Consider the following 24450-nt stretch of genomic DNA (forward strand, 5'->3'; position numbering starts at 1 on the left):
CCTGGTTCATAGGTCGGTGCTCAACCACTGAGCCACACAGCTGGGAGCACTTGTGCCTTTTGGACTCAGACACGGAATATTCGTGGACCGGAGCTGCATAAACATGCCCGGGTCTCCCACATCCCCACTGCACCCCGCCCCCCGCCGGCCCCACGCTGTCCAGGATCTTGTGGGAATTCTTCCCCTGGTGTGGTTTCAGTGAGGGCGTCCCCCCAATCCCCCAGGGCCCCCAGAAGGTGGCGCCCTGCGGGTGTTCCTGCCTGGAGTGACGTCCCTCCACGTGCAAGGCCTCCTCAGCGCTGGCCTCCCGCCAAGCTCAAAACACGCCAAATACAAGTTTCAAGACCCGATGCTGCCCCAGGGGGCGTCGGGTGGAGGGTTGGCCCTTGCCCAGCAGCTGTCTGAGCACGTGCTGGCTATCAGCGGGGACAGGGGCACCGGCGGGTAGGCCGCCCGTCTGCCCGGCCGCCCGTCCGCCCGTCCGCCCGGCCGCCCGTCCGCCCGGAGAAGGGTTACATGTAGCCTCCGACAGAGATGCTGGTGGTGCTGGTCACGCAGCGCAGAGACAGTGGGAGTGAGCGCAGCGAGGGCTGCGGAGGGAGCGCAGGCACGGATGCGGGGGCTTCACAGACACCCCGTCGGGCCCCCCCCCACCCCCCCGTCAATGTCGACAGTCCGGGGTTATCGCAGCATAACTCAGCCCCAGACGGCTGCCTGTAGGGCCCCGTTGGATGTGTGTGAACTCACTTCTCCACAAATGACACTGGCATCTCTCAAGTCCTGGGGTCTCCAGTCTTATTTAGATGCTTAGAAACCCAGGGCTGGAGACTGGTTTTATCGAACATCTCTTTAGCATCTCTGGTAACCGTACTGGGGCATATTTTCCTACAATCTTATCAATGTGGTGACTTAGATTACTAGACTAAAAAGTGTTTTTATTGATTTTAGATGCCTTAGAGAGGAAGGAAGGGAGAGAGAGAAATATTGATGTGAGAGAGAAACATTGATTGGTTGCCTCCCACATGCACCCCGACCGGGGATCGAACCCACAACCTGGGCCTGTGCCCTGCCTGGGAATGGAGCCTGCCACCCTTTGGTGTGTGGGATGGCGCACTGATGACGGAGCCACCTGGCCGGGCGGGGGTGACTAGGTTTTAGATATTGGAGACACCTGATTGGTGGTGTTGCTCTTAGATCAATCAGGGGCAAAGCAGATGTACAGTCCTTAGTTCATCCTGGCTTGATGCCTGTGTCGGTGGCCAGAGCTGTTTCATGCCTGAGGCACATAAAAAAAATATAGATATTGAACCATCCTTGTACTGCTGAGGTCATCGCTGGGTTAGTGTGGACTCTGGATCCTATCTGCTCACGTGCTGAGAGCATCTGCTGTTTATCTTTGTCCTTAACGAGATGAGGTGGTAGTTTATCTTGTGCTTTAATTTCCCCAAAGAAACCACCCCTGGCTTTTTATTAGTTTTACTTTTCCTAATTAAATTATACTTAAAACAATTTTAATAATTTTATTGATTTCAGAGAAGAAGGGAGAGGGAGAGAGAGATAGAAACTTCAATGATGAGAGAGAATCAATGATTGGCTGCCTCCTGCACGCCCCCCACTGGGGATCAAGCCCACAACCTGGGCCTGTGCCCCGACTGGGAATTGAACCGTGACCTCCTGGCTCATAGATGGATGCTCAACCACTGAGCCACGCCAGCTGGGCTAATTTATACTTTTTATTTTTACAAATCTGTTCCTTCTATTCCTCCTCCCCCCGACCCCCACCCCCCCATCCCCGGTTTATTTATTTACTTTTTCGGTTCCTTTTGTAACTTTTTAGGGTGGATCGTTAACTCCTTTTTCCTTTTCTGTTTATTCACATGTGGAGTTAGGGTTATGGATCCCCTCCGCACTGAGCTACAGGTAGTCCCATAGGGCGTTTCCTCAACTTTCCCGATGAAAAGATCCTTTTAAAACACTCACCTCACCCTGACTGGTGTGGCTCAGTGGATAGAGCGACGGCCTGCGGACTCAAGGGTCCCGGGTTCGATTCCGGTCAAGGGCATGTACCTTGGTTGTGGGCACATCCCCAGTAGGGGGTGTGCAGGAGACAGCTGATAGATGTTTCTCTCTCATCAATGTTCCTAACTTTCTATCCTGCTCCCTTCCTCTCTGTAAAAAAATCAATAAAATATATATTTTTTAAAAACCCCCCTCACCTCTGGGCCACATCTCAGCCCCCCCCCAAACCAAAGTCTCCAGGGAAGGGACACGGCAGTGGGTCTGGAGGAACGTCCAGTGAGTCCTTGCCATTCAGGAGGGAGAGGCGGCCACGGAGCCCGCTGCTTCCCGCGGCCTCATGGCTATTTCCTGGGTAATCTACGATTCATCTTCCACTTGTCACATTCCCACGGCAGAGAACCAATGTTCTACTTTTAGTGCGTTACACGCGAGAATCTGTCTGTAGTCCTTGGAATTTGAGTTTACTCGGTGACTTAATGTACAAAATTATATTTATATATATATTTTCCACAGGCCCTTTGAAAGAAGGTATGTTTGAAGTATTCCATTTGCTATATATAAATTTTATCTACATTAACCATGTCTGAGGTCTTCTAAACAGTTACCTTTTCCCCACTTGCACTGTCATGGGTGATAAGAAAATAAAGACCTCGTTACCATTCTGTGTATCTATTCTTCTTTCTGTTTGCTTCGGTTCTTTGTGAAGATAGATGCGATTTTTTTTAACAACCGTAACTAGATTTCCATTATGCTTAGATTTTCATCCTGGATAAGTCTCAGGTAAATGTCTCCATTTCTGCTTGCTTGCTCTTTGGATCTCTCTCTCCTGTAAATAAGATGAGTGGTAAGAGGTGTATGCTGAGAGGCGATGCATGCGCACTGCTCAGCAAAGCGCTCCAGGCTCCCTCCTCCTCCGGTCCCCCCCCTCCCACCCCGCGCCCAGGAGTGTGTGGGAAAAGGCGTCATCTTCTGTCTCATCCTGTCCTGTGCCCGGTTCATGGGGTTGCAGCGCACACCCCCCGGCCCCCAGCTCACCATCCCTCTTAGATCCTTGTTGTCCCAGCATTCCCTTCTGCACCTACAGATGAGGGGGGACATGCTTTTCTACGCGAGCTCCCCCATTTTGGGGCCATTCTCAGTCACGAGGGAGACACAGCTTGGAGTTACCTGAATACTGTTTATTGGCTATAATATTCCTAACAATGGCTTTTTCTACAGAAATAGCAGGCTGCGGCACCCGGAGAACCCGCTAGGAGGAATGTGCACAGAAGGAATGGACGGCAGCATCAACAGGTGCGAGAACAGAGGAGCAAACCCAGCCCCCCAGGGGATGAGCACTGCGGGGGGGCCAGGGCGGGTCCAGGAGCGCTGACCGCACGGTGTCGGGTTCCACCCTCCCCCTCCCCCGACGCGGGCCTTCACCGCAGCCCCCCAGGCCCCAGCTCTGCCTCTCCCTGTCCTGCGTGGACGCCGAGGGGAGCGTGCTTTCTGATTTGATAACATTTTTCAATCACGGTCCCACTTAAGTGCCTGCTTACCGGCCACGAACACAGGCGCCCTGCCACGTCTTTGCAAAACTAGAAGGATCGCACGGTATTCATTCTCTCGTCTGGGTTGAAAATGTGCGACCCTGAGGACTGACCATTTATTCTGTGGGAGGGGGTCACGCGGAGGCCACGGGACGTGTGTTTTGAAGACGAAGTGGAGAATCAGTGCGGTTGCGGCGTGTTCGACCGGAGGATGGAGCTGCACCCACCCAGAACTCCGTCACGTCCGGCGTGGCACGTCACGTCAATGTCATACCGTGTCTCTCCCGGCTTTTCTCACAGGAAACAGGCCCTTAAGGCTGGACCAGGGGCTGCCACTGCCAACCCCACGTAAAGGGGGCCTTTTCACGGGAGGTGCGTGGAGCGGCCCAGCCGCACGGGCCTTCTGAGCCCGTCACTGGGGTCACGGGGTCAGGTGGGAAAGAAACGGGGACCCCCAGGCTGTGGGGAGCGGGGAGGAGGGTGCTGCATAGATACTGACTGCTGCCCGCTTCTGATTGGGATGAGTCTGCAGGCAGAGGTCACCTGTAGGCAGAGGTCACGGGGGCGATGTGTCTGTGGGAGGGATTCTGCCACGTCCAAGGCTGATGGGGTAGCTGATGGCTGGGCTTCGGGGTCCAGTGGGGACAGCCCCCTGCTGCTGCGTTGGCCTCAAGGGCTATGAACATGGAGGATGTCAGAGGGTGGAGAGACCTCGGCCCTGGGTTTGGTCTGAGAAAGGACCGTGTGTGTGGGTGGCGAGCAGGTGCGGCAGCCTTGGCTGGCTGAGCCCAGAGGTGTTTAGGGGCTCACTCAGGAGCCCCAGGGGTAATGCAGCCCGGGGCCGGCCCTGTGGCGGGGGGAAGGAGAAAGGTGGTAGCTGCCACGCTGCCCACCAGGCAGCCAGGCTGTGGGAAGCCACAGGCTGAGGGTCACACTGGGCATCATCGCGTTGGCACCGGGAGACTTCGGCGAGGGCTGGCGTGTGGTTCCTGGGTCACTTGGGCTTGGCTGCGGTGGCTTTGGTAGCAGTGGACAGGATCCCCCAAGGCAGCCTGGGCTCCCCGACCACCCTGGGGAGTGTTCAAGGAAGATCAGCCTCAGGAGGAGATGGCGGGGGGGAGGGAGGAGGGGGTGCAGGGGAGAGGTGCCTGCTGCCCCGGGCCGTGCCTGTCGGCCTCAGTGGCTCAGATGCTCGGAAACATCAGGGGGAGGGGCAGGGAGGCATCCGGCACCGGGAGACCCAGGTCGGGGTTAGCGTGCCGTGTGTGGGGTTGCTCTGCGAAGCTGAGGGTCCCTCCTGGAGTGAAGGCTGCGGAGAGAGGGCCCCCCGAGACCAGGGGGAGGAGTTATGCTCATGGAGTTGCCTGTGTCGCTCCTGTGGTTTCTGTGATGTCGCCCGCGTGTGAGCCGGGGCAGTGCACACGGAGGGGACGCGCATTTGGACAACGGGAGACGCTGGGCGTTGCTCCCCGAGGTTGCTACTGTCCGCGACCATGTGCTGGGAACCAAATCTCCCCAAACACCTCGGAGATAAACAGCGGGCGCTGGGAGACTGGCCGCGCACCCTCGGGGACGTGGGGCCACGTGACCGACAGCTGCGACGTGACCGGGAGGGAAGGGGCGACCCTCGGTCCAGGCCCAGCGCCGGCCTTGTAAACGTGGACCTGTGCCATCGCTCATGCGTGAGACATGAGCTGCCGTGGAAACCTAAGTGTTGACTTTTGTCCCCATCATCTGTGAGGATATAAAAGGAGGGAGGGAGAGCGCCTCCCACAGAGCTGGCTATTGGCTCCTTTCCTACGGGTATAAAAGGGGAGGTATTGCTAACTGTGCTTCGTATTTGCATAGTAATGATACCTATTGCATCTTGGAAGTACTGTTCCTTTAATATCACGTGGGCACGGGAAGGGGAGGTTAGGCTAGTGCCCAGGGATAAGGCTGTGTCGTTGGCTGCAGCCGTCCGGGCCGGCGATGACGCGGTGGACAATCGCAGCATTGACCACCTTCACGGTCAGGCCCCCGGTCCTCTGAAGTGGCCCAGGAGTTAGAGCGAAGGAAGGACACACGCACAGTCCACCTCCTCTTCCTCCCGCAGGAGGAGGGCTCACGTGTCCCCCCTCCCCCCTGAGGATTCGGCGTCTCCACACGCACCCACACATGCACCATAAAAAGTCTGTAAACTTCTCCGTAGTCTGATTTGGCCTTCACACAGGTACCGAGTGCAACAGCAATCACAGTGATTCCGTACCTGCTCGTGGGCAGTGACGCTGCCTGCCACGGCGCTGCGTTCTAGGGGACAGGTCCACGCGGGGGGAGCTGGCGGCGTGCGTGCATGCGTGTGCGTGTGCGTGACATGCCTCACCACCCACGGCCCTGAGTACTGTGTTGCCTAGATACGGCGGGGGCAGGGGGAGCTCGAAGCAGCCTCGTCCCCTGGACGGCGGACCGAGGTTCTTGGGCCGCTCTGTTTCCGCTTCAGGCACTGAAAACGGCCGCCGTGACCCCTCCAGGGGACAGCGAGGCACTCGGCACTGGACCTCGCCTGCCGTTGGACACGGGCGTCCGCAGGATGTCCTTGTGCACACGGCTCCCCAGGCAGAGAGCTGAAGAGGAAGAGGGGAGGGACGGCTGCCCGCGCCTGCGGCTCGTGAATATGTCGGATGAAGACATCACCTTCCCTGTCACGTTCTGTGATGCTCAATAGGGAGTTGCAAGTGTTTCACAGGCTCAGACTTTATGCTCAAAACATCTGATAAACATTCCTGCAGCCAAGCCTGGACCATAGGATGCCCCAAAGAACTTTCTAGTAACTTACGGTTCTTCGTCCGATAGATGCTAGTAAGGACAGCAGACGCCGCCGGCACCGGCGAGCACAGCATGGCGTTTGGTTGCGGTTTTTGCAAGCGTAGGGTTTCCTCCTGCCTGACTGTTAATAAGCTGAGCCTTGTGACAAAGGCCTGCTTCTGTCTGGCGAGCATGTCAAACGCGTGGCCCGAGGGCCACACGCCTCGTCTATTTGGCCCGTGTTAGCCTTTGAGTTTGACATGCTTGGCCTGTGGGGTTGACTGGCTGGATCTGGTCACTGGTCACATCTGAACATAGTTACGGTCCCACAGGAAGTCCCGTCCGTCTGTCCGAACACAGAATCCCTGTGTGCGATTCCAGTGGAGGCGGCGAGGTGGGAACTGGCGTAGCTCCGGATGGCACGGGGGAGAGGGTGCAGGGGCTCGGGCGCTTTCTTGAGAATCACCCCTCTCGCAGCCTCAGGAAGGTGCGGAGGGCGGACAGCCAGCAAGAGTGCGCTCCTGCCTGCTCCACAGAGCTCCTGGCCGCTGAGCTTAAGCCACCTGTCAGCCCCACACCTTACACCTCCTCTCGGAAACCCAGGTTCTCCCCAGGCGTCCTGACCAGAAGCCAGATCCTCCCGCTACCCCGGGGCTTCGAGGGGCAGCCTTTCAGCTGTGCCAGGGCCCGGAAGCCCCCCTTCTGGCCTGCAGGGGCCCGGTACCCCGGGGCCTCTCGAACCCTGACCACAGCCTGGCCAGCTGGGGACTGCGCTCCCATGAAGCCCCGGGCAGAAAGTCCCGTCCCGTCCACAGTCCCACCAGGCGTGGCCGCCCAGGTTCACTAAACTGCGAGGAGCCAGGAGAACTCGGTGACGGTGACAGGCCCACGGCGCCTCGCGTGGGACGTCCGCATAAATTAATAACTTATGAGGACCTGAGCCACAGCCCAGAGCACCGGGGCCGCGTCCTCAGACCGTGGTTCTCGACCAAAAGTCCAGGGGTTGGTACAAGGGAAACTCCACCGGAGTTGAACGTAGTGCAGACTGTCTCCGCGGGAGGTGTCAGGCTTCTCACTTGGAGGGGGTGGTGTGGGCGGGCCGGGGAGCGGGGGGTGGGCGCTTGGGAGCCGGTCTGCGTGGAGAGAGGAGGAGGCAGAGTTATGTCGCTGTGAGTGTAGTTTAATTTGTACCAGCGGCGGGTGGGACACCTCCTCGCCCAGCTCCTGGGTGTATGATACTCTCGAACCCCGTGCGGCTGGCCCGGCGCCATGGTGCCCTCCCAGGACGGCGTCCCCGTCCTCGGGACGGTGTGCGGTGACCACGGCTGCGGGACGTCTCTAAGGTGAGTCCCAGACGCTCCCACTAAGCCAGGGTGGCCCCACCTGCAGCTGGTTTAGCCTCACTCCTCCTCGTCCCCTCGTTCATCTGACCGCCCCCCCCTTACTTCTCAGGACCCGGGCTGGCAGAGGCCACCGAGGGTTTGGGGTGTGTCCAGCCCTCACAACATCGCGTCACGTGGTGGCTCTTCTTTGTCTCCTGGGGGACATGGCCTGTCTTACCAGCCGCAGCTCTGGGTCTCTGTCTAGTCTCCTGGGTACCTGGGGCCCTGGCTTAGAGCAACATGGACACATGGTGACTACATGCTCACCGGCCTCCTGGGGTTTTCCTGACTGCCCCCCCGCACCCCCCCCCCCGCCGCCGTGTGGGAGTGCAGGGAGCATGGCCTAGACCCCCACCCCCTCCCGGTCCTGGAAATCAGGGCCTGATGTCGCAGCCCCATACAGCGCGGGGGGGAGGGGGGAAGAGAAGGCATGTCCCACACCAACCTGAGGGGTGCCAGGCGGAGCCCCGACTCCGGGCCCGGGGTGCTGGTGGGGGCGTGGGCGAGCCGGGCCGTCTTGCTCAGAGGCACTGCGGGCAGGGGCTTCTGAGGGGCGCTGGGCTTCCGGGTCCCCTGCAACAAACCACAAGTCGGGGTGTGACTCCCCATGCTGTGAGCGGTGATGGGACACCGGGCCCCTGGAAAGTGGGGTGCGGAGACGGTGTGTCACCAGGAGGGACAGGTCTTGGCTCCTGAGCACACTCCTCGAGTACCACCCCTCACCTGCAGGGGGCGCCCTCGGCTAACCTCACCCTGGTTTTCTCCAGCTCAGAGTCCCCCACAGCATCGTGGGGTTCGGAGGACGGGCCATGGCCGTGCGTCTGGGCCAGGGCCACCTGGGTGGAATGCTCCTGTGTCTTTCCTCTCAGGTTGTCAAGACCCAGAAGGAGAAGCTGGTGGAGATCTTTCTAAACATCACATTCGCCTCAGGTTCCAGCTGCGATGCCTTCGCTCAGGAGGGCGGGTGTCGCCCACAGGGCGGGTCCCGCGCCAGAGGCTGGTCCCGGTGTCGGGAGGCGCTCGGGTTCCTCCTAAATCTCAGACCCAGGCCTCACGCTCACCGGAAGGTGAGCCAGGAAGCCCCAGCCAGCCAGCTCCGGGCCATAAGCCACGGCAATGAACGCAGCTCCCGGCCCACACGGGGCAGCACTCCACGGGGAGGTCCAGTGTGCAGCGTCGGCATGAATGTGAGCCCCGTGAAACGGGAAGATCGGAGGGTTCAATCACGGTGCCGTGCTGCCCGCTTTGCTCCCAGGATGGACAAGTATCGAAAGGTAGAGTCAGGCTCCACTGCGGTGCCGGCGATGAGCGCTAAGTTAGGGCGGATCGCGGGAGATTTGGTTTCATCACGGAAACTGGAGGTAACGGGGCAGGCGCTCCGTCTGGGGGGCCTGGGCCCTCCCAGCGCCAGTTGATGGCTGTTTAGTCATCAGTCACTCTCTGATGTGTCCTGGTTTAGGGGCAAGTTACACGGCCGCCAGCGTGACAAAAGCCCAAACGGCAAGTTCTGATTTCCAACCTGGGGGTCAGCACAGCACCCGTCCAGCTCCTCCCGCCGCGCCCGGGGCAGGGCTCGGATGGAGCCAGCAAGCAGCTGATGCTCACAGAGGCCGCCGGGGGGACCCCACCGGCTGCCTGTGGGCCTGACGGGGCGGAGGGGACCCCGGGTTAGCGGAGGCCGAGACCCCCTTGTGTCTCGGAGGCCAGCATGGAGGGGTGGGCCCCGGAAGCAGCGGACCTGGAGGGAGGGGTAGGCACTGCTTCTCATGCCGCCCTTGCCAAGCCTCACCCCGGGCTCTCCCAGGGAGGCCGGGCCAGCCTGGCCACAGGGGTCACCCGAAAGGCAGGAGAAGTGACCCCAGGCCAGGTTGCTCTGCTCAGTCCCTTTAGACCAGCGGTTCTCAACCTGTGGGTCGTGACCCCTTTGGCGGTCAAACGACCCTTTCACAGGGGTCGCCTAAGACCATCCTGCATATCAGATATTTCCATGATGATTCATAACAGTAGCAACATGACAGCTATGAAGTAGCAACGAAAATAATTTTATGGTTGGGTCACAACATAAGAAACTGTATTTAAAGGGCCAGAAGGTTGAGAACCACTGCTTCAGACTTTCCTAAATTCTCTCCAACAAGCAGCACCTGGCCTTGGCGTGCCCATACTGCTGGCTAAGTGGCCCCAGGCCGGCACCCGGGGCAGCCGCCTCGGTTCCAGCTCAGCCTCTCCCAGGCACCTCCGGGCCCGGCACCAGCAGCGACCATCTGCGGGTCACTGTAGTCACACCAGGTGGCCCTGGGCCGGGCACAGGCAGCAGCTGACCTTGGCCTGCACCTCCCAGGAGGCCTCAGAACCAGCCCTCCCAGAGGCAGCTTCCGGCCACTGGAGCAGCACCCAGCCCATGCACAAGGGCCCCCAAACAGTGCCCGCAGCAGGCAGCGGAGCCCCGGACAGACACTCCTGCCCGGCGGCTCCTGCATCGGGGTCAGGGCCAGTCCTTAGCGCTGTGGGGAGGCAGGCAGTCCTGAGCAGGGCAGGGACCATGGGCAGGTCCAGAAGGTCACCAGGGGGGCAAGCCCTGGGAGCCCAGCAACGGACACTTGTAAGGTGGGACCCGGTCCCCAGGGTGGCCTTCCTTCCCTCACACATCCTGGACCCCTGACCTTTCCTCCCAGAGATAACTCTAGGCCTCCGCTGTAGTTCAGCTCCAGACCCAGAAAAGCAGCAAAACCAGCCACGGCTGACAGCTGACGCCAGGACCAGCTGCCTGGAATAATGACTCCTGCCCTGGTGCCGCCAATCAATCAGCGGGGACCCCGACCCTGAAAGGCCATGGAAAGCTGCAGAACGTTCTATTGAGATCTTCCCCTGGGGCCTCCCTAACACCTCCCCTTAAAGCCCTCAGGACGAGGACCCAGTGCGCTCCCGTCCTGGGAGCATGTCCACGCCTTTCCCTTCCTCCCGCCCCCTGCCCCCTGCCCCATACCTCACCTTCCTCCTCCCGAGCTCCGAGGGCCCTTCCGCTACCTCTAGAACTTGTTTTCTAAGCCCATTGCTTCAAGGAATGGCTCTACCTCCGTGATAAATAAATGTTCTCCTACTGTTTGAGTCTTGGCTCTGAATTCTTTCCTCGCCAGAAGTCAAGTGCAGGGAGGTTACTGAACCCAGGTCCGGGCTGACCCTCTGGGTTCCCACCGCCGACAACACTCCCACAACCACATCAGCATGACAACCACAGCCCCACCAGCAGTCAGAACCGCCTGACATCGAGGAGAACGACGGGTATAAGGCAGCAGCACGGCGAGCCTGGCAGGAGGGGCAGCGGCTCAGGAGGGGCGGGTCCCACACCCACCTGGGCAGATAGAAACCCAGAGGGCCATCTCGGAGGTGGAGGTCCCCCCTGAGGAACGAGGGGCCCCAGCCCACACCTGGCTCCTCAGCCCAGGGTTCCAAAGCTGAGAAAAGAAGCCCTTATAACTTGGGCTGTAAAAACCAGCAGGATTGAGGCTAAGGGAGACAGAGGCTGCTGGAGTCCCAGGCAGTTCCTTTTAAAGGGCCAGCGCGTAGACTTACTCAGACTCAGACCCTCTGAGCTCCAGTGCGATGGTAGTAGCTCAAATGTGCCAGGAACGTAGGAGGAGGAACGGAATGATCTGGATCAGGGTGAGGGCTGGGGAGGGGGGGGAGCAGCTTTTTCTCAGACAGAAGTGCTGGCCGAGGCCCCTGTTTCCTTGCTGAGCCCCGCCCCCCCGACCTCAGAGGCGGCAGGATATCTGAGTCTCCACCAACCTGGCTCACACTGCTCACCCCGCCCTGCAAACTCTGAGACCCTGCCCCGCAGGCAGATCCGTAGGCGATGCTGGGGACGACTCACATGGTCGTCGAGAAAAGCAAATAGGGTTCCCCCTCCGTGTCATGCACTGGAATGAACAGCGGATGGAGCAGGTGCGTCCATGTGAAAAGTCATGAACGTGGAGACATGGAAACGCGTGCCACTCTGGTGGGCAGGCCTTTCTAAACGTGGCACAAGCGATGGTGGCGGAGGAGGAGGAGGACGAAGAGACAGACCTCCGGCCTGCGACAGGTGCTCCCCAGGCACAGGGAGGAAAAGCAGATGCCATTCTGTGTCCAACCCAGCGTGTCGGCCAAGAGAAGAGCATCTCCGAACAGAGACGGGGGAGGGGGGGGTGGCGGGGGAGGGAGGAGGAGGACGACACGAGGGCAGGAATGGGACAGCTCCTTCGGGCAGTGCTGCCTCACCCGCCAAATCGCTACGGGCAACCACAGTGAGTCCCGGAGGGGACCATGCCGTCCTCCTGACGCACTGAGTTCCTCCTGCTGAAGACTTTGAAAATCCTTAAATCACAAGGATAAAGCCCACACTCAAAGTGTGCGCACACACACACGCACACACACACACACACACACACGCACACACGCACACACTGCCATGCCATTGCTGGCTTCCTGAAACTTCTGCAGCGCAGACAAGCTGGGCCAGAAGTAGGCTGCAGGTTCTCACGGTCTATCGGCCCTTCCAGGAAACCACTCGCTTCAGCAAAGATCAACCTGGGATCTGCCACCGGCCGCTTTTTCTTGCTTCCTTATTGTTCTACTGAAGGAGCTAATCGGACCGGGACTCCCCGCAGCCAGTGAGTCCGGTCCTGCTCGCCGATAAGCCTGTGGAGGAAACGCCACTTCCTCGCATTCTCCAGGGAACCGGGCACTGGACAATGAGGGCGCCCCCAGCTCCGGCGTGCAGCCCAGCCCAGCCCGACAGCCCTGGGCTGGCAGCGGTGCCAGCGCACGGGCGAGTGCTGAGTGCACACCCCTCCCCCAATCCCAGTTTGACAGCAGATAATTGCATTTCGATCGGCAACTTCCCAGGCGGCTCCTCCAGATGTAATTTTCTCTGAGCAGAGAAGCCTGTCTGAGCGGCGGCCCAGCGCGTGCTTCCAGAGTAAAAAGATGAAAAAAAGCCAGACCTTGCAAACACTCATCAAAAGGAAACGGATGTAGATATGATAACATGAAATAAAGCAGCTTTTAGAACAAAAATGACAGCGGCATGGTTGTCAAACGGTAACGTTTAAGACGTCTGTATCACAAAGGCAGAACCTAAAAGGTAAAGTTTTCACATTCCACTTGAAGGGATAAAATATTGGTACTAGTAGACGGTGATAAATTATGTACAAATGTAGTGATCCTTAGAGCAGCAGTTTTCAACCAGGGGTGCTTTTGGTACAAAATATAGTCCTGGAGCTAAAGAGGGACATCACATAATGATAAAAGGGCCCGTTCATCAAGAAGAGACAACACCTAACAGTGTGTATCACAAACTACAGAGTTCAAAAATTCATGAAGAAAAACCACATGGACTAAAAGGGGACACATTTACCGTCAGAAACCAGCGTCCCTTTAGCAACTGATAAAACCACCAGACCAAAAAAAAAAAGAGAGAGAGAGAGAGAGAAATATTTTGTTTTGTGAATCATTTTGGCAAAACTTTGAAATGTTAATAGCACTAGCAAAGTTATGGTGAGACACATTGAGACAGATGGGCTATAATAATGGGATATAAATGAATATGAAAGTCCTGAAAAATATTTAATTTATATGTTAAGAAGCTTAGAATGTTTATGCCATGTTTCAACCCAACATTTTCACTTTTAGGAAGCTCTCCTGAGGGCATAAGGTGGGCCGAAACGTATCTGTCTAGACCCGTGGTCGGCAAACCGTGGCTCTCGAGCCACATGTGGCTCTTTGGCCCCTTCAGCATGGCTCTTCCACAAAATACCACGTGCGGTTACGCACGTACAGTGCGATTGAAACTTCGTGGCCCATGGGCAGAAGTTGGTATGATACACGCCAAGCGTCGCCTACGGTGCTGCGTCTGGTGGGGAGAAGCTCAGTCGGTGGTGAGATTTTTGTAAACAACTTTGAAAATGAATGATAGCAACACAGTACGCCCACAATTGTTCTCCAAGCGCCCGCCTCTGTCTCACGTCCAGGCCTCGTGATGACGGGCCCCTGCCCTTCTCAGAGCGTCACCGTTACGACCAGCACTGCATGGGCACCTCCCTCCCCTGGCGACAAACGTCTCCTAACATCACTAGAGAGTGTCGCTCCACCGCTGTCCCCGGGACTGTGCTCAGGGCTTACAGGGGGGGAGCCTGCTTCCTGCCAAGGGCCACGGGGACATTTACCCCATCATCCACGGGCCACACAAAATGATCAACGTAAAAACCACCTGCTGTATTTGGCCAAACATTTCATTAACTCACCCCTCAGGCCTTGGCAGGGCCAGACCACTTGATTTCGCGGGGCTTACACGGCCCTCGGGCCGGACGTTCCCCACCCCTGCTGCGTGACCATCACACTTAACCACTCAAGGAGCTCGGAGAGGCACGAAAAGCAAAGCAACTTGTCCAAGTTCAGACGCGACCAAGCCTCAGAGCCTGGGCGCCCGTCAAGGTAGCAGCGGAGGGCGTACCTGGGCCTGCCTGAGCGCAGGGGTGGCCGGCAGGGGTCTGGCGGGGACGCTGGGCGTGCGGGGCGCCTGGTGGAGGGTCGGGAGCACTCGCTGCGGGGACGGGGGTCGGGGGCGGTCCAGGGCCTGCAGGGGCCTGCTGATGGCAACGTTCTGACACTGCGGCGGCCTCTTGGGGTTGTCCTGCGGGGTCAGAGCAGCAGCCATGATACACGGGTCTCAGGAGTGGATGTGATTCCCGCCCTGGCCGGGGGCTCGGGGCAGAGCGTCGGCCCCTGCACCCAGGGTCTCGAGTTTCATTCCTGGACAAGGGCACATACCTGGTTGCAGGTTCGATTCCTGGCCCCCAGTCAGGGGTGGGTATGGGAGGCAACCAATCAATGTGTCTCTCTCACATTGATCTCTCTCGTCCTCCTCCCTCCCTCCCTCCCTCCCTCCCTTCCACTTTCTTAAAAAATCAATGGAAAAAAATACCCTTGGATGAGGATTAACAAAAAAGTGTGCGATTCCTTAAGGAAAAAGCAGCGCCTGCCAGTCTGCCATCGCCATGGGGAAGGTGGGTGGGGTAAGGGACAGAAATCAAGGAGGTCCTGAGAGGGCGTCTGCGATTATTGATTTACCCCCATTCCCGCCCGTCCCCCCCCACCCCGCTAGTCTGGAAAGAGGGTCCCCTTCTGGGTGGATTTTAAAGGGCTGGTTTGATTAACAGCTTCGAGACACCCGACAAAGTGCCAGCATGAAGGCCCGGGTCAGACCCGAGGGCGCAGAAGGAGCCGTGAAAATAAGACACAGCTCAGTGCCCGAGGCGGCGAGAACCCAGGACATGTGCTGGGCAGCGGTGGGGAGGTGTCCGGAGGCCGGGTCTGAGGTCAGGGCCCCCCTCCCTCGCTGGAGGGCGGGGCTCTGCGTGGTGCCCGGTCTCAGCGACCGATGAAGACACAGCTCGAGTCTGTGCCTCGGCCCCTGCCCACTCTCCCTCCCTCTTCTCTTCCTTTCTTTCTACAAACAGCTTTCCCGAGGTACACCTGACACGTGATTAATTGCATATATTTAAAACGTGCAATTTGGTAAAAATTGACATATGTCCACACTCATGCAACCATCACAGAAGTGAGATAATGAACACATCCATCATCCAAGAGACTCCCCCCCCCCCCCTCCCGCCTGTGACCGGGACCTGCTTTCTGTCACTGTGAGCGAGTCCGCGTTTTCTAGACTTTCCTACAAATGGCACCACGAGCCACACTCTGTCTGGCCTGGCTTCTTTCCCTCGGCCTCACTATCTCGAGGGCCATCACACTGTGTGTGTCAGTGGTTCCTCCTCCTCACCGCCGAGCCCAAGTCCCCGAGTGCACACACCATAGCTGCTCCCGTCCCCTGGCCCCCAGGGCCTTGTAGAGCTTCCGTGGGCACAGCAAGCCCCTCCAGCCCCTGCCACCACCTCAGGGGCCTTTGCTGAACTGAGTGCTGGCTCAGCATTGCACCGGGGACCCAGGGCCTCAGAGCCTCACCCTCACCTGCACTGGGGACCCAGGGCCTCAGAGCCTCACCCTCACCTGGACTGGGGACCCCAGGGCCTCAGAGCCTCACTTTCACCTGCACCGGGGACCCAGGGCCTCAGAGCCTCACCCTCACCTGCACCGGGGACCCCAGGGCCTCAGAGCCGTGCCCTCACCTGGACTGGGGACCCCAGGGCCTCAGAGCCGCGCCCTCACCTGCATCAGGGGACCCCAGGGCCTCAGAGCCGTGCCCTCCCTGTGCACTACTCACCGTGGCTGAGCTGGACGGCACTGGCTTCCTCATCACACCTTGGCTGAGGGGCGCGAGGGGAGCCTGGCTGGGCTGGCAGCCGCCGGGGGGCCGGGCTGGGCGCACGCACCTGCAACACAGCGCACACCTGCTCACCAGGCGCCCTCCCTGCGGCCGCCTCAGCTTTCCGGCTTTGTTCACCACGGCACTCACACAAGTTATTGATGTTTTAAAGTCCGCGTGGGTGAGCATGCAAAGGTAAAATTACCCAACACTCTTGCAAGATTAAACAAGAAATACTGATTTCTCTCCCCAGAGCCCCTGCCGATCCTGTTAAATTAGTTCTCCAAGCCAGACTCACGGCTCGGTGCCCTGGGGGACGCTCGGACAAAGGGCGTTTCCGCGGCGCGGCCTGAACACGTGTGAATCGAACCCCTGATGAGAGCATTGTGACACCCCGCGCCTCAGAGAGACCAACGCCAGGTGGGGGACCCCTGGGCGAGACTCCGGCCGCCTGCCTGTCTGTCATAGCGCGGAGGGTGTGAGGGCAAGAGGAGGAGGCAGTGGGCCTGGCGGACACGTGAGAAAACCCCACCGTCTGCTCCCCGGAGGGGCCCACCTCCTTTCTGCTAGAGGACGCGGCCGGCGAGGGCAGCGGCCTGCACGCCTTGACCCCCCTTGTGTCCCCCATCCCCCCTCCCTCCATACCTTAGCTTCTCAAGGGTCTTCTTGTCTGTAAACAGCAGTCGGACCAGCGTCTTCCTTTTGAGATAAACCGCAAGCCCGGCTGCGAGGAGACACAGGATGCTGGCCAGGACGCCGGCCGTGAGGCCTCGGTGACCTGGAACAACACCGTTCACTCAGGGGGCGGGAGGCGGCCGCCGGGAACCAGGGACACACCGAACCGTGACCGACAGCCAGGCGGTCGCAAGGGAAGGGACGGGAGGAGACGGCAGCCTGAGGGATGCTCAGAGGCCGTGTGGCGTCACTCACTGCTGACTGCTGGCCCCAGGCCCGCGGCAGGAGGACAGCAGGGGGTCCCGGACTGAGTCCTCTCCAGCCCCTCACACTCGGGCCACCGGGCTCCTGCCTCCTCTCACCCGTCAGGGTGGAGTCTGTTTCGCTTTATTTTCGTGTTTCTTCAGAATAAGACTCCTTATGCCTGGATAGTGTCCCATTAGAAGACGAGAAGAAACAAAAAAGGGAAGCGAGACCTCACAGCTGAAGGAGGGGCCCACGGGGGCGCGTTGTTACACCAGGGATGTAGGGCCCAGCTCTGGCAAACCCTTGTTCTGGGAGGATGCGGCTTAGGGTCTCCATGGAAACGCCCCTCTCCTGTGATCTGACCCATGTTGTTTAGTGCCGGGTGACCCCCGGTGCTGGGGTTGGAGCAGCTTTAGCTGCACTTCAGCTGCACGGAGCTCCCTGGGAGCACAGGTCTCCGTCTCAGCCACTGGGCTGCTCTCCCAGAGACGGTGAGGTGGGCTTCACACAGTAGGTGTGAGGTGGGCTGCACACAGTAGGTGTGGGGTGGGCTTCACACAGTAGGTGTGAGGTGGGCTTCACACAGTAGGTGTGAGGGGGGCTGCACACAGTAGGTGTGAGGTGGGCTGCACACAGTAGGTGTGGGGTGGGCTGCACACAGTAGGTGTGAGGTGGGCTGCACACAGTAGGTGTGGGGTGGGCTGCACACAGTAGGTGTGGGGTGGGCAGCACACAGAAGGTGTGAGATGGGCAGCACACAGGTGTGAGGTGGGCTGCACACAGTAGGTGTGAGATGGGCTGCACACAGTAGGTGTGAGGGGGGCTGCACACAGTAGGTGTGAGAGGGGCTGCACACAGTAGGTGTGAGATGGGCTGCACACAGTAGGTGTGAGGGGGGCTGCACACAGTAGGTGTGGGGTGGGCTGCACACAGTAGGTGTGAGGGGGGCTGCACACAGTAGGTGTGAGGTGGGCAGCACACAGTAGGTGTGAGATGGGCTGCACACAGTAGGTGTGGGGTGGGCTGCACACAGTAGGTGTGAGGGGGGCTGCACACAGTAGGTGCACGGCCGCCCTTTCTGGCTGCTGCTGCTGGTGGAGGTGACTTGTCACCCAGGCTGCCGCCCTGCCTCCGGCCGGGAGCTCACTGGCTGCAGCCCAGAGCAGGGCTCCTACCACGGGGGGAACCCCTCGCCCTCTCGCCCCCCTCGCTGCCTCTGGACTTCGTCTCGGCCGACACGTCCTATCAGACCCGTCTGGGGCTGAGGAAGCGATCAGCGGCGGCGTCCGACTCATTTGTTAGTGTCACTGGAACCTTTGCTTCTGGTCTCCCGGCCAAACCGTCCTCCTCTGCAGGCGCGAGCGGCCACCGCCGGGCTCTGGGCCAGTTCCGCTGTCTCCTCGTGAAGCTGATTTCAAAGGGAGCAGCCGGAGCCCGAAGCATCGTTTTCATCCCCTAAACCCTCCCCTGAGCCTTAGACGACCCCTCTTCGCCGGCTGACAGTTACGGGGCCCCCGCGCTGCACAGGGCGCACCCCGGGCTGCCTGTCCCCGGGCACCGGCTGCTCAAGCCACACGCAGGGGACAGCTCGGCCGTCCCCAATTCTGTTCTTTGTTATGGGGTGGGGCCACAACATTAGTAACAAAGAAACAGAATTTCCGGAGGATGAGGCCCAGAAATCGGGATTTTAGAAAGATTCCCAGGTGATTCTAATGTGCAGCCAAGGTTGAGAACCACTGTAGTAGAATCTCAGAGGCCGTTACATGCCCCCTCTCGGCCTGGAGCCCGGGGCCGGCCTGCACAGAGTCCTCCGATGGGGCCCGAAGTGCAGACCCACCTGGCTGTCTGCTGTAGCGTGACCTCAGCTAAGAAAAGCGTCGCAGGCTACAAACTGGCAAACTCAGCCCCTGGCCAGAGCAGCGCGAGGGGTCCCGGAAAGACCGGGTGAGGGAATTTGGGAACAGAGAGAGGCCTCGGGCTGTGTCAGGCCCACGGAGTCCCCACTGGGGTTCCTGCTCCCGGGGATCTGCACCTGCACCCACGCCGACGGCTGGCGAGCCCATCTTCCTGGGAAAGACCCCTCCTCCCCCGGTTCCCCTTGCCCCTCTCCCTGGGTGCGCTGTCCCCACCCACCTGCTTGCCGGATGGGGCCGCTGTCTGTGCTTCCTCCGAAGCCGACCTTGTCGCAGAAAGGGGGCGCCCAGTGGGCCTCGCAGTGGCAGTTCTTCCTGTTGTTGCACACCTGTCGGGGCAGCCGGGTTGTGGGGAGAGGAGCAGAGTTAGGGTTCACCGTCCCCTGGGGCAGAGGTTGGTCTCTGAGCCCTCACTGGGCGCCGTGGCCAAGCAAAGGCCCTGAGGTCAGAGCTCCCTCAGCCCCCACAGAGCCAGACTCAGTGAATGTCACTGTGAGGACAAGCCCACGGCCCAGTACCACACGGGTGGCGGGGCCCGAGGCTGCCCGTGGCCACGACCCGCCTGTCAGCAGCCGTCGGAGGACCCTGGGGGCAGTCAGGGCTCCCCTTCTGCCTCCCACGGCTCCTCAGGCTCCCAGGCCTCTGCTTTTTCTATTAAAACATGTTTTTATGGGTTTCAGAGAGAGGAAGGGAGAGGGAGAGAGAGAAACATCGGTCGGCTGCCTCCTGCACGTCCCCTGTTGGGGATGGAGCCCTCGACCCGGGCACTTCCCGCCGACAGCTGCACCCCCAGGGAGGTGGCCCTGCCCGCCTCTGTGGTCACAGCACAACCCCATCACTCTTGTTAGAATCACTGGCGAGCGTCTGCAGGTTTTAAAAATAGGATTTGGAGCATGATTTCTGCAGAAAAGGTTTCAGAAAGACACACGAGCCCTGGCACGTCGAGACGAATATGGTTCCCCTGGAAACGATGAGTCCCTCAGGAAAATAAAGCACCTTTTAAACAATTAGCGCCCCCTTCTCCCCCAGAGACTCTCCGACTAAGACAACAGGCTGTTTCGCCGAAACCCACCGCGTGGGACCTCGAGGACACGGGGCTGGTTCTGCCCCCTTGGTCTGAATCCCTTTCAGAGGAGTCCCAGCTCAGACACACATGCCGAGTCGCGGTTGTTAAAGGAACGGCTCTGTTTGACATGTTGTTGGAAAACTCTTCAGGAAGGAAGGTTAGGGTTACGACCACTTTAAGAAGACAAAGTCCTTTTCGCAAAAAAAAAAAAAATCACAGAATGTTCATTTGAAAGTGAATGGCGGCTCCATCGGATTTTTTGGTTAAATAAGAATCCCGTTTGTACAAAAAGGTCAAAGAAAATGAATGTCTTTAGAAGAAGGCATTGAGAAGACACTGCTATGTTTTTAAGAAGTTATGGACTGCAGCCCGGCCGGTGTGGCTCAGTGGTTGAGCACTGACCTATGAACCAGGAGGTCACAGTTCCATTCCCGGTCAGGGCACAGGCCTGGGTTGTGGGCTCGGTCCCCACTGTGGGGCGTGCAGGAGGCAGCTGGCCAATGAGTCTCTCTCATCACTGATGTTTCTCTCTCCCTTTCTCCCTTCTTCTCTGAAATCAATAAAAATATATTTTATAATAAGTTACGGATTGTAAACACCTTTACAAATGAACGAGTTGGTGCTTAGCGTGGATGGCGGGCTGGGAAGGGGCACCGTGTACTCACCCCTCTGCCGTGGCACTGCCTCGCACACTCGTGCACACCAAACACGCTGATGTTTTGACACCGACGATTGAGGCAAATCTGAGGAGGAAACAGAGCAGGAGTCTCAGTCCTTCTGCCAGCACACGCTTCCTGTCTGTGGGTTTACAACTGGAAAGCAAGGGGACGTTTGGGGAAGACGGTCTCGCCGTGAATACGGGTGCGTGTTTCCTGTGACACAGACTCAGGTCCATGGGACACTGCTGCGTCCCTTCACACGTTGATGGCTTTTTACGTGCTTTCGGTCAGTCCTGGAAGGACGCCGATTCCCTCGTGGTTTGTTTAGTGCTTGTCATCACACCTACGTATCTCGGCGTTTATTTCTTCTCCGTTAAAAAGACACGAGAGAGGGAGAAACGGACGAGTTCCTGCCCCAGGGCCTGTGCAGACTCAGAGACAGGAACACAGGGTCCGGGATCTTTTAAGGGAGATAGCGAAATATGGGCGCTTTCCCAGCGTACTGGCTGACAGCGCTATCGCTGAGGACAGAAACCACGCCAGCCATGCCCAGCGGGGGAGCCAGGCGGCCGGTCCCTCCTGCTTGCCGGGCCTCCGCAGGGCAGCCTTCGCTGAGTGACACGGGGCTGGTTCAAAGAGTTTCGAGTTTCGCTTCATTTCAAAGATGCAGAACATACTCCAGACTCAAGGGATCAGGAGGCCCCGAGCGCCCATGAGCTGCTACAATCTAGCGGAGTCAAAGGGAGGACAGTCTAAGTGTTGGACCCCGGGGCACTTTTAACCACGTGGGACCTTCCTATGGGAAGCACACCGTCTGATCCCAGCTGCTCGTAAGGCGAGATTCGCGCAGCTCCCAGGCTGGCGGTAACCTTGGCCCAGGGGACTGTCCCATTGTGGCTGATACAGGAAACTGAGTTGCAATGAACACACCAGGCCCCTGGCAGAATCTCCACGCTGCTCTGCTCTCCTCCGAACCCACGGGCCAGGCTGCACAGGGCGGCGCCCGCGCTGGCAGAAACGGAGGCCACGCCCGTTAACCGTGGCGCGTGGAGGAAACGCTCATCGGTAAACCCAGTCCCCGCAGTCAGCGCTCAGGTGTCATCCTAGCGTCTCGGCCTGGGTGTGCGTGAGCTAACCGCGGTGAAGGGGACGTCGGTGTGTATGCCAGGGGTCCCGTGTCGTGCTGGCCCCGGGGGACGCTCTGGTTCAGGGGGCGGGAGGGAGGGGTGATGGAGGGAGTTTCTGCCCACGGAATCCTGTCTATTCCGTGACCTCCGTGGGAGTGGTTTCACAATCACTTTGAAAATGGGTCCGAAAAAAGCACGAGGGGTTGACTCATCCTCGTTCCTAGAACATTTCATTCACTTGCTCTCATTTATGTGAGGTCTGTCTCAGGAGAAAAATCAATGTGGCAGAAGGGGAATGTCCCAATTTCTTCTTCTTTTTTTTTAATTTAAATTTTGGACTTTATTTCTCAGTCCTGAAATATCTCGGTCTACCTTTCTCCCTGGTCTCCAAAGAACCCTCTTTCTGCCTCAATGTCTCCTAAATCCCCCCTCCCCTCCCCGCCGCCCCCCCCCTCCCCCCCGTCCAGGGGTCTCTGAAAAGACATCTGCCTTCCCCTTCCCTGTCCAGGTGAGAACAAGCCCCCGAGGTCTCCCTGCCAGAAACCAAGGCCACTTCCAAAAACAACGCCATCTGCTGCTGCGTTTCCTTCCGGAGCAACTTCCGGGCTGGAGCCCTCGCGGCTCCCAGGTGTAGAGTGACTTGGTGACAGCAAAGGGCCCAGAACACAAGCTGCCTCTCGGTGGCCAGCCGGGACCTAGGATTTACTGACTTCCTCTTCCAGGTGCAAAGACCTGGGTTCCGCAGACCAAGGCCCGAGAGGGCGGGGCTTCGGGAAACACACACCCTGTGCCCGGTCCTTGGATATGACATGTCTCAGGGCCCCGTCCAGACTCACGGGGACGACGCCGGCACCGCACTCTGGGCTCTTACTTTTCCGTCCGCGCACTTGGTGCCGGCGAGCACCAGCCCCGGGTCCGGCATGTCGTCGCCCAGGTACACGTGGGTCCCGCGGCACAGGACCCGGCCCCCTTCCTGCAGGGGGATGTTCGTTTCTATGGAGACGGCGTTGGTGCCGATGACCGGCCGGCTGGCACCCCCTTGGCACTGGATCTTCCCGCACTTGGCGTCCCTGGAAGGAAGGGCAGAGCAGACAGGCCCCGAGGGCGTTGGAAGGGGCCGAGGCCAGGCCCGCGGTCGTGGTGCTGTGGGGCGGAGTCCGCACCTCGTCTCGCACTTGGCGAAGGAGCTCTTGGCGTCTTTGCCGCAGTTGCCGTAGGGGTCGCCTGCGGAGTTGACTCTCTCAAAGCAGATCCCAGGGGCGGGCTTCGCGCCTGCAAGGGAAGCAGAGCAGCCGTCACGCGGCACGTGGCTCCGAATTTTCCCCGGAACCGCTCTGGGCGACCGGGTTTGGGGAGAAGTGCTCCCTCCCGAGGACTCGCCCCGCCGCCCCGGCCGACCCCTGACGGCAGCTGGCACCTCGCCTGCTCCTGGCCAAGCACACGTTTCCCAGCTCAGGGAACGAGGCCTGGCCGTGGGGCCAGACCCAGGGGCACAGGAAGGAGGTGGCTGCCGGCAAGAAGAGGGGGGGCTGGTGCTCCCTGGCATCACCCCACAGCTCCCTGAGACCACACGAGCTCCAGCAGGTTCCACGGAGTGGCGACGGCTTGTGTGGGGAAGCCGGCATCTCACAGGCGCTTCAGCCCCGTACAGGCCCACCCCCCCCCCCCCAGGACGCCCCCCTTCCCCCAGTTCGCAGGGCAGATTCACGCCTCTCAGAGGCCATGCAGACACAGCCTGACGGTGCCCAGCAGAGAGGGCGAGGGAGCCCCAGGGCTCGGGAATGGCCTCTTTCAGCACATCGTCCGGCCAGGGACCCGGAGGGCATATGCTTGGGTGTGCGATGCCCAAGCTGGAGGGCTCTCACATCCTCGGCCCGGTGACAGCTGTGTGACAGCGTGAGAAACTCAGGAAAGCATCCCACATTCTTCCTCTCACACTGTGCGCTGTGTGGGACCGGGCCGCCCCTCCACCTGGGTGTCCTGGGCGGTGCTTCCCTCACCTCCCTTCCGGCTGCGGTGCCAGCGCCCCAGCCCCCAGCCCCCAGCCCCCAGCTCTGCCCTTGTCTGTCTCCTCCCTGCTCCAAGGGCTTAACAGCAACCCAGGGAACAGGTGGGCGTTCTTATTACTGAAAACATCCGTCCGTCCTCCTTCCACGGCACCTGATCCCTCTTTACCAGCTGCGAGCAGAGCCATCAGCAGCTCATGAAAACAAAGAAGCAAACAGACACATCGAACCCACCCCGACCGGCCACCGCTCAGACCAGCACTGGGTGCGGCCAGGCCTCTCACTCCACTCCCATCTCTATTTCTAAACCACGTAGAGGCCTCCCACACTCCCCTTTGAGGCAGGCGTCCCCCCAAACCCGATACAACCCCTGGAAAGAGGCACTTGGATCATTTCCTCCTCAAACACGGGACGAAAGGGAGACTTTCCCGACTTCGCAACAATGAGGCTCTTGGAAAACCGTCTCGTCTCCCATCTGCGGCCGCTGCAGGTGAGAGACGAGGAGAAGTCCTGCCCTCGGGACTGTGGTCACCAGACTCACTGAGGCCGGCCTCGCGGACAAACACCACTCACCAGCCGCACCATCGCCCGGCAGCGCTGCGTTAGGCCGGGGACCCCGGGCTCTGGGGGAGATACGGGAGATAAAGCGCACGCACTCGGGGCCTTGTCTGCTGCCCATCGTCTGTGGCTGTAGCCATGATGTTATCCGTGATGTGTTTTCCAAGTGCCACCTGGCCGGCGTGGC

The 24450-nt window shown here is 59.4% G+C and overlaps 1 protein-coding gene and 1 pseudogene across 1 annotated transcript in view; one reads left to right on the forward strand and one right to left on the reverse strand.

The window, feature by feature from the left end:
- The first annotated feature begins 1144 nt into the window (after positions 1-1144).
- On the forward strand, positions 1145-1289 carry LOC139022233 (small nucleolar RNA SNORA48; annotated as a pseudogene).
- Positions 1290-7404: 6115 nt separating this feature from the next.
- ADAM12 (ADAM metallopeptidase domain 12) overlaps positions 7405-24450 on the reverse strand; it is a 148363-nt gene continuing 131317 nt past the window's right edge. The window contains exons 15-23 of the mRNA XM_070433231.1: positions 22863-22971; positions 22571-22769; positions 20579-20656; positions 19068-19176; positions 16659-16791; positions 15972-16080; positions 14205-14384; positions 8160-8287; positions 7405-7465 (exon numbers count right to left, since the gene is read on the reverse strand). Coding sequence (XP_070289332.1) covers positions 7405-7465; positions 8160-8287; positions 14205-14384; positions 15972-16080; positions 16659-16791; positions 19068-19176; positions 20579-20656; positions 22571-22769; positions 22863-22971 — 1106 coding nt within the window. The remainder of the gene's footprint in view (positions 7466-8159; positions 8288-14204; positions 14385-15971; positions 16081-16658; positions 16792-19067; positions 19177-20578; positions 20657-22570; positions 22770-22862; positions 22972-24450) is intronic.

Source organism: Myotis yumanensis, unplaced genomic scaffold (assembly GCF_028538775.1).
Source record: "Myotis yumanensis isolate MYYU_CA2020_CCGP unplaced genomic scaffold, mMyoYum1.0.hap1 SCAF_13, whole genome shotgun sequence".
Lineage (NCBI taxonomy): Eukaryota > Metazoa > Chordata > Mammalia > Chiroptera > Vespertilionidae > Myotis > Myotis yumanensis.